This window comes from Monodelphis domestica, chromosome 3 (genome assembly GCF_027887165.1).
Source record: "Monodelphis domestica isolate mMonDom1 chromosome 3, mMonDom1.pri, whole genome shotgun sequence".
NCBI classification, from domain to species: domain Eukaryota; kingdom Metazoa; phylum Chordata; class Mammalia; order Didelphimorphia; family Didelphidae; genus Monodelphis; species Monodelphis domestica.
Window position 1 is genome coordinate 399,680,316 of NC_077229.1, and position 15,701 is coordinate 399,696,016.

Below are 15,701 nucleotides of genomic sequence, written 5' to 3' on the forward strand. Positions count from 1 at the left end.
GATTATAAGAAAAAATGTTACCTAAGTTAATGTTAATTTTAGCCAGCATTTTAGCTTTAGATACGTCAAATTTGTGATAAAATAGACCTTTATTTTGTGAATGTCTGTTGTTTATATCTATATTACATGAATACTGAGGAACTTTGTGTAACACATACAGCAAATTTATGCCCATTTTATCGGAATATCATAAGAGACAAAACCTGAAATAGTGGAAATTGCATCAGACTAGAAATCTGGAGACCCGAGTTCTAGCCTTTGCTCTATCCCAATAATTTTAGAAATTCACTTAAATTGTATGTATATCAGTTTCTGGAATAATAAAATTAGGAAGTTGCACTAATTTCAGTTGTAAAATTCTAAGACAAAATTTTTAAATGATTACAATGAATAGTAGTTATCTTTGCTTTCAAAATATGCTATTGATAACAGGACCCTGGGCAAGAATGCAACCACCAAATACAATGTTTTTTCTATGAGAAAACTCAAACTACCTGATGATGATTTTGAGTTCCCCAAAAGACATTATAGTCTTTTGGGGAAGTCTATGGAGTTATTTGTATTTTCTAACTTATTTTAATTATAATTTTAAAATGTTTTCTTATCAATATAGGTTATTTCTTGAATCTTAACGTGGATTCTGATTTTGAGGCCAGATTTTGTTCCTGTGAAAATGCACCTTTCACTTATAACAATGAAAAGTACGGAACTAAATGAGAATTTAGTATTAATTTACAAAGAACCACTATTACTTTCTATCCAATTTTTAGGACTATATAATAAGAAATATCTACAAATAAGTTTTCCTTGCAGATATTTCTATCAAATGACAATATTTTAATAATTTAGCAGTTTTAGATTATAGAAAATAAAAAGCTATTCATTCAGTATCTCTCTAAATATCTGTCTACATATTATGCTCATACTTTCTTGAGAAATTCAAATACAATTATTCTTTATTTACATGCTTAGGTTTTGGATTTCCCCAAAAGAAAAATTCCTAATGTTTTTATTCCCCTATGATTTTTAAGAAACTTAAAAAAAGATATCTCCACACATATTTCCAAAATCAGAAAATAAATGTCTTAATGAAATCTTTCCTGAGCAATGAAATATGAATACAAATATCTGAGGTAAGAACAGTTTCATTATAATTTAAAAATATAGGTACAAAAATATGGACTGAAGAGTTAAAATTATGTTATCCAACATTCCACAAATATTAACTACTGCTGAGGTCAGAGTTGCTAAGAGGGAACTGAGACATTGTCTTTTTTAACTCATTATAACTCCAGTGTAACTGCTCAACTTCAGCCTTGTGTCGAATACGGGTCTGAGTAAGTTCTTGCAAAAGATGTTCATTAGTAGAAATCAAAGAACTGTAAGAAAAATAAAGAAAACAAATTACTTGATTTTTTCTCTCTAAAATGATGTGCTTAAAATTAAAACTATATAAAATCCAGCCAAAGTTCTGAAACATTTTAAAATTACCATTCTTCCCCAAAGTTTCCATTCATTATGTTTCAAAAATTAAAGATTTAATTGCATATTTTGCTTTCCAGAAACAATGAATGAATGGAGTCTTAAAAACAGAATAAAAAGAACAAAACTATTTCATTCAGATAAACATTATTACTTTCTCCAAAGTATATCCAATCATCTATATACTAAAGGTCATATCTTTCCTGCATAAGAAGCCTTAATTTAAAATCAATTTAACAAGCATTTGAGTGCTTACTCTTTATAAGGAATCATACATGAGAAAGGTACTGTGCTAGCAGTCAGAGGATACAACCTATAAATGGACAAATAAATACAAAGTAATTCAAGGAGGAAGAGAGTAGTATCAACTGGAAATGGTTTAAGATGAGAGAAGGCTCCATAGAGGACAGATATTTGGGATGAACCTTAAAGTAAGGTAAGAATTCTGAGAAGCAGTAATAAGGAGCATGAATTCCAGGTTTTATTTGGATAAATACACAGAAGGAGGAAATGGACTATGATTTCCAGACTGGCTGCAATGGAGACTGTATGAACGAAAATGATATTAAATAAAGCAAGAAAGGAAGATTGGAACCAGATTGTGAAGGGTTTTAAAAGTCAGACTTCTGAGGAGTCGTTATTTTATACCAACCACAATTGAGACTCAAGTGTAGTTTTTGAGCAAGGAAATAAAATGGTCAAGTGTAAGGAAGATGTAGTGGTACAGTGAAAAATGCTGTATTTGGACTTATGTCACCTGGGTTTGAAATCAGTCTCAAACTAAGGTAAGTCACTTAACAACCCTTTGTTCCTCAATTGTCTTATCTACTCAATGAAGAAGTTGAATTAGACCTCTAAAGCCATTTCTGGCTATAAATCTATGAACTAGATTTGGGAAGCTGAGTGAAAATGAATTCAATACAATTGATACACATAATTAAGTACTCCAAGGCAGTGGTACTAAGGACCTCAACTGGGCTAGTAACAGTATAAGTGAAGAGATTCAATGGATTCAAGAGATACTGATAAAACTTGACAACTAGACTAGACATGGAGAATAATGGAAAGAGGGAAGTCAAGGAATTCCAAAGTTGGGAGGTGGGCACCTTCCATAAAAATAGGAAAGTTTTTGGGATGGGAAATTTAAGAGGGGTGAGGGAAGAGAATCAATTTTGTTTGGGGTGTAGTGAATTTATAATATCAATTTTGGCAAGGATAAGACATCTAGCATGAATTGACAATGCAAGACTAGAGAATTCATAAGAGAAACTAGGACAATAACTAGTTCAGTCAATCCACAATTAATGGGCATTTCCTTCAGGTTCCAAATCTTTGCCACTACAAAAAGACTGCTATAAATGTTTTTATGGTAAGGTCCTTTTGATTTCTTTGGAGTCTATTAGTGGAAATGATGAGTGAAAGGGTATGCACAGTTTAACAGCTTTTTGGGCATAGTTCCAAATTGTTTTCCAGAATGGTTGAACTAGTTCACAATCCCACTAATAGTACATTTGTGTACTTATTTTCCCATAGCCTTTCCCACATTTATCATTTTCCTGTTTTTATTATCTTAGCTAATACAAGAGGTATGAGGTAGCATCTGAGAGTTATTCTAATTTGCATTTCTTTAATTCATCACATTACTACCAATAACTTTAATTTCTTTCTTTGAAAAACTGCCCATTTGTATCTATTATCATTTGGCAAACCAAATTACTCTCAGAAAAGTCCTCAGAAAAGTTTGCACAATACTAGCTATATGATTTCCCCTTGTCTTCTCACCAGGCTTCCTTCAATGCTCATTCATTCCAGGCATTTCTCACCTGACAAAATTTCACTGCTCTCTTTAAACAAAACAAACAGGTTTCTTTTAACCTTCAATTCCTACATGGTGGTGATCTGGCTAGCAGATGTGAGATAGACTATCACTGTAGGTGGGGAATGATGGAAATGATAGATTTTGTTCCCAAACTCTTTAAGGTTTCTAACAGCAGCATTCCCACCTTTGGTGGAGGGAAGGAGAAAATTTACAATGTAAACTTAAAACAGCTACCATGTAAGAAAGACATGCATACTCCAAGGACAAGCATGTGCCTGCACTATTTCCAAATCGGAGAAATTCTTCCAATATTTTTTCACCCTGATTTTTAGTGTCCCATCCTTCAGCAGTCTCTCCCTATTACCCACTTTTATTCTAAATTTTACTCAATCTAACCTTCAAAATATACCTCTTGTCATACTCCTCTTTAAAGTCTTAACTTTTTCTCTGGCATGCTGTTCTTCTAATTTACAACCCAAGGTCTCTTAATTATTTTTACACTAAAAACTACTTTTAAAAATTGAATCACCACGACCATGAGATTAGCAAAAATATTTTATCCTGGATATGGAATAATATTAAGAGCAGGAAATAAAAGGAATAAACAAGCATTTTTCTGTTGGAGAAACAATGACAGCAATATATTCCAAGTATCAGTAATAGGAATGGAGTTATTTAATTTGTGTGAGTGAATAATCTAGGAAATTCCTCTTCTTCATAGTTTCTATTCAGAAAGGGTGAGTCCCCAGTTTTAGTTCCCTTTCCCAAAAGGCTCAGTAAGTGTGCTGGTGTTATAAGTAAATGGTAAATGTGAGTATACATATGGGGAAGTAGAAAATGCAGCAGAATAATAATTCACCCTTTTGACTTCCTGACATTCCTTTAAACTCCCATCACTGCACTTTCCTGCCCTATGTAATCCAACTGCCCTTCCCTCCCCTGGATCATCATGCAACCCTCTTCTCCCACACTTCACATCAGGCAAGGTTAAAACTGAAAGTAAAACATCAGAATTTTTTAACTGAACACACTATAAGGGATCAGATTCATTTTATAGAGGAGAATCTAGGCTTAGCAAGGTTAAATTAACATCAACTAGTCAGTTAGTCCCAGCAGCAGAATGAGATACAGATCCCTGGCCACTGGTTCCTTTCAAAATTATCATCAGACTTCTAAAGGCTTTCCCTCATATGATTTTGTAAGTAGTATCACCTTAAAATCATATATTCCTAGTAATAACATACCTGTGACTTTCCTGAAGCATCTCTGTGAGTTCCTGTATCTTAGCATAGTGTTCAAGATGTTCCTTTAAGTTATCGATTTCACTGGCTAATTCCTGATTACTGTTTTGAAGTTCTAAAATAGAAATGAAATCTTATTACTAAAATTTGTCAGTCACTTCTATAAACTTGTGAATTTAAACTTAATTTTTAGAATTTGATAAGAGTTGAATTCTAAAAAAGAAAATGCAATTTGAAAAACAATTTTTCATACATATCAGTCACAAAGTTAATTAAAAATAAATTTAGAAATAAAATTGCTCATAAAATTAATTTTAACAAACAACATCTATCTGTGCTTCTTATAAAAGCAAGTGTCATCTATGGTAATCCTTGAAAAAAAAGAGATAAAGTTGCAGTATTTTACCAACAGAGATATACTGCTAGTCCCTCAATACCTTCCTGTTTTCAAAGTCTATCATTTATGTTTTGGTTTCATGATCTTCCCCTTACAGTCTGAACCTTATCCAATTTAATAAGTATTTATTAAGTACCTATTATATAAGGCCCAAGAACAGTACTACATACAGCTGACACAAAGAAATCTTTCCTTCCCAAAACAGACCTTGATTTCAAGAAATTTGCATTCTACTTTAAGTTTGATGAATTTGATTATGCTTCATCCTCCACTCTTTTCCCCTCTTCCCTCCCCCTTTCTGGAGTTAACAAGCAATTCCACTGGGTTATCATTGTTCAAAACCTATTTCCATGTTATTCATATTTGCTATGGAGTGATCTTTTAATGTCAAAACCCCAATCATATTTCCATCAAACCATATAACCAATCATATATTTTTCTTTTGCATTTCTACTCCCACAGTTCTTCCTCTGGATGTGAATAACATTCTTTGTCATAAGTTCTTCTGGATTGTCCTGGATCATTTCATTGCTGCTAGTAGAGGAGTCCACTACATTCGACTGTACCACGGTGTATCAGTCTCTGTGTACGATATTCTCCTGATTCTGTTCCTTTCATTCTGCATCAATTCCTGAAGGTCTTTCCAGTTTGCATAGAAATCCTCCAGTTCATCATTCCTTGCGACACAATAGTATTCCACCACCATCAGATACCACAATTTGTCCATTCTCTAATCGAAGGGCATCCCCTCATTTTCCAATTTCTTGCCACCACAAAGAGAGGGGCTATAAATATTTTTGTCCAAGTATTTTTCTTCATTATCTCTTTGGGGTACAAACCCAGTAGTTATCCTCTACTCCTGAGTCTTCTGCCCCTAGTTCTTCTAGAAGATGTGTCCTGACAGTCTTCTCAATATTTTTAACCCTATCATCACCCTTACCATAAAACTACCCTGTTTCACTACAATTGCATGCTATCCAACTGATTCTTGGCATATATTTCTGTGTGCCATTTCTTTCATTTTTTCCCTGAGTGACTTTCTAACCTAGCCCCCACAGCAGATGTTACAAACCCTCCTCCCATATCTGTCATCTTGCTCTCAGTCAGTGACTTTGATTCTGACTATGCTGTGTATGCAACTGTCCATGGTGAGTTCCCTTCATCTTCTTCTCCACACCTTAAAAACCCTCAAGATCTTCCATCCCCAACTTTTCTGCTAAAGTCTCTAGAGGTAGCCCTTCTCCTTGTCAATGCCAATGTTAGCATAATCATATTATCCCAACCCACTTCTCTTCCTGGAGCTCAACCTAATTATGCAGATAATACATAAACAATGATATGACCAACATGATTGCCTTTTTCTCTCACCATCAACCTCTTCCTATCTATTGGTTCCATGATGACTTTAAGTACCTCCATTCTTTTTAAATCTTCATGTGTCTCACCATCCCCTTAAACTATTTTGTCTTCATATCACTACTTCCTTTTGCTAATAAACTCATGGGGGGAGGGGGACATTGTGTCAAAAGGTGTACAGAATATAGTTATTATTATTTAGTCATTTGGAGAATCTGGTTGCAAAGTGCTTCACAGAATAGTTGGTATTTCTGTCTACCTAAAACCCTTGTAAAAATTTGCCTGTTTTTTGTCATCTTTGCCAATCCAGTGAGTGTGAGATAGAACCTTAAAGTTCTTTATGAGTATATCAGGGGAATTATTTCATAACAGTATTTAAATAGTTAAATGCTTAACATGGCTAAATTCATCTATTTCAATTATGAATCACTGAATCTTTTTTTTAAACCCTTACATCTTAGAATCAATACTGTGTATTGGTTCCAAAGCAAAAGAATAGTAAGGGCCAGGCAATGGAGTGACTTGCCCAGGGGCATACAGTTAGGAAGTGTCTATGGCCAGGTATGAACCCAGGACCTCTCATCTCTGGGCTTGGCTTTCAATCCACTGAGCCACCTAGCTGTCCCCAAAATTGAATCTTGTAGCTGGAACAAACCTTAGAAATCTAGGCTGATCTACATTTCACAGATACAGAAACTGGTCTACAGATGCCAGAGCCAGAACTAGAACTGAGTTCTCTTGACTCCCAGTCTACTTTTACTACAACTGACATTTGTTTTTTGCTACAAATAACAACTGCATCTTCGAAGAATTACTTAAACAATATAATAATATCTTGATAATAAAGAATACACATAAGAAAACATCAAAAATAGACTAAACTAAAAGTGAATATTTCTCAGGATTTCAATTACATGCTCCCTAAGATTGTCATCTTAAGATTCTGACTATTATAAATGAAAACATTATCTTTAGCTACTTCTGAAAAAAACATGTAAAATGATTATAACATGGGACAATTAGTTCTAAAGGAATGATAATCAAAGCTATAAATTGATAATCTGCTAAACTGAGCTACAGTAAAGTTTTGTTATTTTATAGAGGGGTTTAGTTTCAATTTATTAAAATGTTATGGGGCAACTTCCAGTTAAAATAGAAACATGAGAAGTTGAACAGGAGCCCTCCCAGCTTTCCCACTTTCACCCTAACAGTTATCTGAAAAGGGTTCCTAAAAGACAAATGATTAAAAAAATTTTGGAAAGAAACAAGAGTTTTGTCCTGCTTTCCTCTATCTCCCACTTACCACCCCCTTCCATATGAAGTGTATCTCTATGAATATTTAATATTTTATTTAACTAAGGAGAGAATTGGCAAACTGGACACATAACTAAAATACCACAAAATATTAAAACAAAACAAAACAAAAAAACTGAAAAAGCAACAAATCAAAAAACCTCAACTTCCGGTTAAGATGGCGGCTTAGAGAAAGCTAAAGTTCAGATCTCCGGAAAACCCTTCCCGACCGATCTCAAACTATAAGCTCCTAAGGCCCCGAAATTCAAAACGATCAACAGCACAGACCCTGGGAACCCTCCTCCTGGACCTGGACCCGGATCAAAAGGTACGGCTCCCCTCAAAAGCCAGAACCCGAGATCACTCGGACCTAAGGGGTAGGGGCTCAGAGTCCAAGGCTCCAGGAAGCCGCAGCCTGGCCTGGCTCAGAGAGCAGGGTCCTCGGAACAACAACCCTCAGGGCCTTTTATCCGAGTCCCAGTGAAAGTCACTGCCTGGAGCAAGACAGCCTCAAGGGCTGGATCCTGCTATCCAAGTCTCAGTGAAAGTCCCTGCCCTCGGAGCTTGGGGAAGCTGCAGCCCATCCCCCTGCAGGCCGACGAAACAGCCTCACGGCCAGCGATTCTGAAGGCAACTTCCGGAAAGCAACGTGTTCCGACCCTTCCATTCCAGTTCCAGTGAGGCATATTCAGTTTAACCCAGGGAAAGCTCATAGAACCCACAATCTGTCCAGGACTAAAGCCTCTGAACACCAGACAGAGATAAGAAAAGCTAATCCTCCACATTCAGAGATGGCAAACTCCACAGAAGCACAGAAGCCCCAAAATACCAAGAAAAATAAGAAGAAAGGGGCGACTTTGGACACATTCTATGGAGCCAAAATACAAAATACAGAGCAGATAGAAGATAATATACAAGAAAATGCTCCAAAACCTTCCAAAGGAAATGGAAACTCTCCACAAACCTATGAAGAATTTGAATCAGAAATGACCAAAAAGATGGAAGCCTTCTGGGAGGAAAAGTTGGAAATAATGCAAAAGAAATTCACGCATCGACAAAACCGGTGTGATGAAACTGAAAAGGAAAACCAGGCTTTAAAGGCCAGAATCAGGCAGCTGGAAGACAACGATCGTGTAAAAGAGCAAGAATTAATAAAGCAAAGCCAAAATACCAAGAAATTAGAAGAGAACATAAAATATCTCACCGACAAGGTGATAGATCTGGAAAATAGAGGGAGAAGGGATAATTTAAGAATAATTGGACTCCCAGAAAAGCCAGAAATAAACACCAAACTGGACATGGTAATACAAGATATAATCAAAGAAAATTGCCCAGAGATTCTAGAACAAGGGGGCAATACAGCCACTGACAGAGCTCACAGAACACCTTCTACACTAAACCCCCAAAAGACAACTCCCAGGAATGTAATTGCCAAATTCCAAAGCTATCAAACAAAAGAAAAAATCCTACAGGAAGCCAGAAAAAGACAATTTAGATATAAAGGAATGCCAATCAGGGTCACACAAGACCTTGCAAGTTCTACTCTGAATGATCGTAAGGCATGGAACATGATCTTCAGAAAGGCAAGAGAGCTGGGTCTCCAACCAAGAATCAGCTACCCAGCAAAACTGACTTTATACTTCCAAAGGAAAGTATGGGCATTCAACAAAATAGAAGACTTCCAACTTTTTGCAAAGAAAAGACCAGAGCTCTGTGGAAAGTTTGATACCGAAAATCAAAGAGCAAAGAATACCTGAAAAGGTAAATATTAAGGAAAGGGGAAAAATGTTATCTTCTTCTTTTACTCAAACTCTCTTCTATAAGGACTACATTTATATCAATCTATGTATACTAATATGTGGGGAAAATGTAATGTATAAATATGGGGTAAAGAAAGACCAAATAGAATAATCGTTCTCACACAAAGATTCACATGGGAAGGGGAGGGGAAGAAAACTCCTATAATAAGGAGAGGAAGAGGGGGGGGGGTTTACTTAAACCTCAATCTCAGGGAAATCAACTCTGATAGGGAAAAACATCCAGATCCATTGGGATCTTGAATTCTATCTTACCCAACAAGGGTAAGGAGAAGGGAAAACCAAGGGGGGGGAGGGGGAGAGGGAGAACAAAAAGGGAGGGAAAGAGAGGGGGGAGGGGGAGGGAAGAAAAAGGGAGGGACTAAAAAGGGAAACATCAAGGGAGGGGACAAGGGGGACTGATTCAAAGTAAATCACTGGACTAAAAGGTAGAGCCAAAGAAGAAAAGGTTAGAATTAGGGAAGGCAATCAAAATGACAGGGAGTCCACAAATGACAATCATAACTTTGAACGTGAATGGGATGAACTCACCCATAAAACGTAGACGAATACCAGAATGGATTAGAATCCAAAACCCTACCATATGTTGTCTTCAAGAAACACACATGAGGCGGGTTGACACCCACAAGGTCAGAATTAAAGGATGGAGTAAGACCTTCTGGGCCTCAACTGATAGAAAGAAGGCAGGAGTGGTAATCATGATATCTGATAAAGCCAATGCAAAAATAGACCTGATCAAAAGGGATAGGGAAGGTAATTATATTTTGTTAAAAGGGACTCTAGACAATGAGGAAATATCATTAATCAACATGTATGTACCAAATAATATAGCACCCAAATTTCTAATGGAGAAACTAGGAGAATTGAAGGAAGAAATAGACAATAAAACCATACTAGTGGGAGATTTAAACCAACCATTATCAAATTTAGATAAATCAAAAAATAAATAAGAAAGAGGTAAAAGAAGTGAATGAAATCTTAGAAAAATTAGAATTAATAGACATATGGAGAAAAATAAATAGGGATAAAAAGGAATACACCTTCTTCTCAGCACCACATGGCACATTCACAAAAATTGACCATACATTAGGTCACAGAAACATAGCACACAAATGCAAAAAAGCAGAAATAATGAATGCAGCCTTCTCAGATCACAAGGCAATAAAAAAAATGATTAGTAATGGTACATGGAAAACCAAATTTAAAACCAATTGGAAATTAAACAATATGATACTCCAAAACCATTTAGTTAAAGAAGAAATCATAGAAACAATAATTTCATCGAGGAAAATGACAATGGCGAGACATCCTTTCAAACCTTTTGCGATGCAGCCAAAGCGGTAATCAGAGGTAAATTCATATCCCTGAATGCTTATATTAACAAACAAGGGAGAGCAGAGATCAATCAATTGGAAATGCAAATGAAAAAACTCGAAAGCGATCAAATTAAAAACCCCCAGCAGAAAACCAAATTAGAAATCCTAAAAATTAAGGGAGAAATTAATAAAATCGAAAGTGATAGAACTATTGATTTAATAAATAAGACAAGAAGCTGGTACTTTGAAAAAACAAACAAAATAGACAAAGTACTGGTCAATCTAATTAAAAAAAGGAAGGAAGAAAAGCAAATTCACAGCATTAAAGATGAAAAGGGTGACAGCACCTCCGATGAAGATGAAATTAAGACAATCATTAGAAATTACTTTGCCCAATTATATGGCAATAAATACACCAATTTAGGAGAAATGGATGAATATATACAAAAATACAAACTGCCTAGACTAACAGAAGAGGAAATAGAATTCTTAAATAATCCCATATCAGAAATTGAAATCCAACAAGCCATCAAAGAACTTCCTAAGAAAAAATCCCCAGGGCCTGATGGATTCACCTGTGAATTCTATCAAACATTCAGAGAACAGTTAATCCCAATACTATACAAACTATTTGACATAATAAGCAAAGAGGGAGTTCTACCAAACTCCTTTTACGACACAAACATGGTACTGATTCCAAAACCAGGCAGGTCAAAAACAGAGAAAGAAAACTATAGGCCAATCTCCCTAATGAATATAGATGCAAAAATCTTAAATAGGATACTAGCAAAAAGACTCCAGCAAGTGATCAGAAGGATCATTCACCATGATCAAGTAGGATTCATACCAGGGATGCAGGGCTGGTTCAACATTAGGAAAACCATCCACATAATTGACCACATCAACAAGCAAACTAGCAAGAACCACATGATTATCTCAATAGATGCAGAAAAAGCCTTTGATAAAATACAACACCCATTCCTATTAAAAACACTAGAAAGCATAGGAATAGAAGGGTCATTCCTAAAAATAATAAACAGTATATATCTAAAACCAACAGCTAATATCATCTGCAATGGGGATAAACTAGATGCATTCCCAATAAGATCAGGAGTGAAACAAGGATGCCCATTATCACCTCTACTATTTGACATTGTACTAGAAACACTAGCAGTAGCAATTAGAGAAGATAAAGGAATTGAAGGCATCAAAATAGGCAAGGAGGAGACCAAGTTATCACTCTTTGCGGATAACATGATGGTCTACTTAAAGAATCCTAGAGATTCAACCAAAAAGCTAATTGAAATAATCAACAACTTTAGCAAAGTTGCAGGATACAAAATAAACCCACATAAATCATCAACTTTTCTATATATCTCCAACACAGCTCAGCAGCAAGAACTAGAAAGAGAAATCCCATTCAAAATCACCTTAGACAAAATAAAATACCTAGGAATCTACCTCCCAAGACAAACACAGGAACTATATGAACACAACTACAAAACACTCACCACACAACTAAAACTAGACTTGAACAAATGGAAAAACATTAACTGCTCATGGATAGGACAAGCCAATATAATAAAAATGACCATCCTACCCAAACTTATTTATTAGTGCCATACCCATTGAACTACCAAAATACTTCTTCACTGATTTAGAAAAAACCATAACAAAGTTCATTTGGAAGAACAAAAGATCAAGGATATCCAGGGAAATAATGAAAAAAAAAACACATATGATGGGGGCCTTGCAGTCCCTGACCTAAAACTATATTACAAAGCAGCAGTCATCAAAACAATTTGGTACTGGCTAAGAAACAGAAAGGAAGATCAGTGGAATAGACTGGGGGAAAGCGACCTCAGCAAGACAGTATATGATAAACCCAAAGATCCCAGCTTTTGGGACAAAAATCCACTATTCGATAAAAACTGCTGGGAAAATTGGAAGACACTGTGGGAGAGACTAGGAATAGATCAACACCTCATACCCTACACCAAGATAAATTCAAAATGGGTGAGTGACTTAAACATAAAGAAGGAAACCATAAGTAAATTGGGTAAACACAGAATAGTATACATGTCAGACCTTTGGGAGGGAAAAGGCTTTAAAACCAAGCAAGATATAGAAAGAATCACAAAATGTAAAATAAATAATTTTGACTACATCAAACTAAAAAGCTTTTGTACAAACAAAACCAATATAACTAAAATCAGAAGGGAAACAACAAATTGGGAAAAAATCTTCATAGAAACCTCTGACAAAGGTTTAATTACTCATATTTATAATGAGCTAAATCAATTGTACAAAAAATCAAGCCATTCTCCAATTGATAAATGGGCAAGGGAAATGGATAGGCAGTTCTCAGATAAAGAAATCAAAACTATTAACAAGCACACGAAGAAGTGTTCTAAATCTCTTATAATCAGAGAGATGCAAATCAAAACAACTCTGAGGTATCACCTCACACCTAGCAGATTGGCTAACATAACAGCAAAGGAAAGTAATGAATGCTGGAGGGGATGTGGCAAAGTAGGGACATTAATTCATTGCTGGTGGAGCTGTGAACTGATCCAACCATTCTGGAGGGCAATTTGGAACTATGCCCAAAGGGCAACAAAAGAATATCTACCCTTTGACCCAGCCATAGCACTGCTGGGTCTGTACCCCAAAGAGATAATGGACACAAAGACTTGTACAAAAATATTCATAGCTGCACTCTTTGTGGTGGCCCAAAACTGGAAAACGAGGGGATGCCCATCAATTGGGGAATGGCTGAACAAACTGTGGTATATGTTGGTGATGGAATACTATTGTGCTCAAAGGAATAATAAAGTGGAGAAGTTCCATGGAGACTGGAACAACCTCCAGGAAGTGATGCAGAGCGAGAGGAGCAGAACTAGAACATTGTACACAGAGACTAATACACTGTGGTATAATCGAACGTAATGGACTTCTCCATTAGTGGCGGTGTAATGTCCCTGAACAACTTGCAGGGATCCAGGAGAAAAAAACACTATTCATAAGCAAAGGATAAACTATGGGAGTGTAAACACCGAGGAAAAGCAACTGCCTGAATACAGAGGTTGAAGGGACATGACAGAGGATAGACTCTAAATGAACACTCTAATGCAACAAATATCAACAAAGCAATGGGTTCAAATCAAGAAAACATCTAATGCCCAGTGGACTTACGCGTCGGCTATGGGGGGTGGGGGGGGAGGAAAAGAAAATGATCTATGTCTTTAACGAATAATGCTTGGAAATGATCAAATAAAATATATTTAAAAAAAAAAACCTCAATGGGTGTTAAGTGACTTGACGACTGTCTTCGTGCATTATCATCTATTAATGTACCCTCATGTGGCTTTGAAGTCCAAAGGCTGAGGCACAGAGTTTGTGGCACATGGGGCATGGGATGCCAGGTGTTACAGGAGATGCGGTTGTGGCTTGGTGTCGGCGTTCATGCGCAGTGGCAAGACGTTGACGTTGCTCATCTTCAAAGATGGTGGCGGCATGGTGAATGTGGGTTCTCCAGCTGCTTCTGACAGAGGCAGCGAGTTCTAGTTGCTTTGGTGTAATGCCAGCCCACTTCAAGTTTGACTTTAGCTGATCCTTGAATCTTTTCTTTGGTTAGCCTTATTTCCTGAGTCCAGCTGACAGTTCACCATAGAATATCTGTCTTGGTATTCACTGTGGGTCCATGTGGATGACGTGTCCAGACCATCGTAGCTGGGTTTTGAGGACCATGACTTCAATGCTGGTGGAGTTGGCTCTGTCGAGGACTTCCTGGTTGGTGATTCGGTCCTGCCATCGGATCCTCATGATTGACCAGAGAGAGCATTGGTGGAATTGCTCCAGCTGTTTCATGTGCTTCCGGTACAGTGTCCATGTCTCACAACCGTACAGGAGCGAGCTGAGGACCACTGTGTTGTACACTTTGAGCTTCGTCGCAGTGCTTACACCTCTGTGTTGGAGGACTTTAGAGTGCAGCCGCCCGAGTGCCTGGCTGGCCTTTTGGATCCTGGCATTGATCTCGTGGTCTAGGGACCCATCTTGGCGATGGAGCTGCCCAGGTATTTGAAAGTGTTGACATTAGAAAGCTGTGTGCCGTTGATTGTAATGCAACAGCTGGTTCATTGGCCTCCCTGGTGCAGGTTGGAACAGCACTGCTGTTTTGCTGAGGCTGATAGTCAGGCCAAACAGTTTTGTTGCTGTAGAGAACCTGTCCACAATAGTTTGAAGATGATTTTCTTGGTGGGCCATGAGAGCACAGCCATCTGCAAAGAGAGCTTCCAGGATGAGTCTCTTTGTTGTCTTTGTTTTTGCAGTCAGGCAGCGAAGGTCGAATAGTGAGATATCCAGTCGGTATTTGATGTAGACGCCCAGGTCTAGATCCATCACAGCATGTCGTAATACTTGAGTGAAGGATAGGTTGAATAGTACCGGAGCGAGGACACAGCCTTGCTTCACGCCATTGGAGATGTTGAAGTGATCAGAAGTCTCTCCACCAGATAGGACTTCCCCTGTCATATCGACATGAAAGAGCTGAATCAGTTTGACGAATTTTGCTGGGCAACCGAGCTTGCTGAGGGTCACCCACAATGCATCCCTGTTCACTGTGTCGAACGCCTTCATCAGGTTTATGAAGACAATGTAGAGACTCAGGTTCTGCTCAAGGCATTTTTCCTGCATTTGCCTCACTGTGAAGACCATGTCGATGGTGCTACGATCTGGTTGGAAGCCACATTGTGATTCAGGCAGGTTCTGCTCTGAAACAGATGACAGGAGTCTGTTGAGTTTAACACGAGCGAGGATCTTTCCAGCAGTGGAGAGTAGTGAGATGCCTCTGTAATTGTCACAGGCTGCTTGTGCGCCTTTGATCTTGTATAGGGCTATGATGGAGGCATCTCTGAGTTCTGGGGGCATGTCTTCCTCTGCCCATATGCTGGTCAGCACTATGTGGAATGCCTGGAGCGC

General features: G+C 37.4%; 1 protein-coding gene across 3 annotated transcripts in view; it reads right to left on the minus strand.

The window, feature by feature from the left end:
- Positions 1-938: 938 nt before the first annotated feature.
- Positions 939-15,701, minus strand: part of CEP72 (centrosomal protein 72) — an 89,891-nt gene continuing 75,128 nt past the window's right edge. For 2 of the 3 annotated variants that reach the window (XM_056824344.1, XM_007486766.3), the window contains exons 11-12: positions 4,546-4,657; positions 939-1,379 (exon numbers count right to left, since the gene is read on the minus strand). In XM_056824344.1, the coding sequence (XP_056680322.1) occupies positions 1,223-1,379; positions 4,546-4,657 (269 nt within the window). In that variant the 3' untranslated portion in view covers positions 939-1,222. The remainder of the gene's footprint in view (positions 1,380-4,545; positions 4,658-15,701) is intronic. The other variant, XR_008917818.1, reaches the window with a different exon arrangement.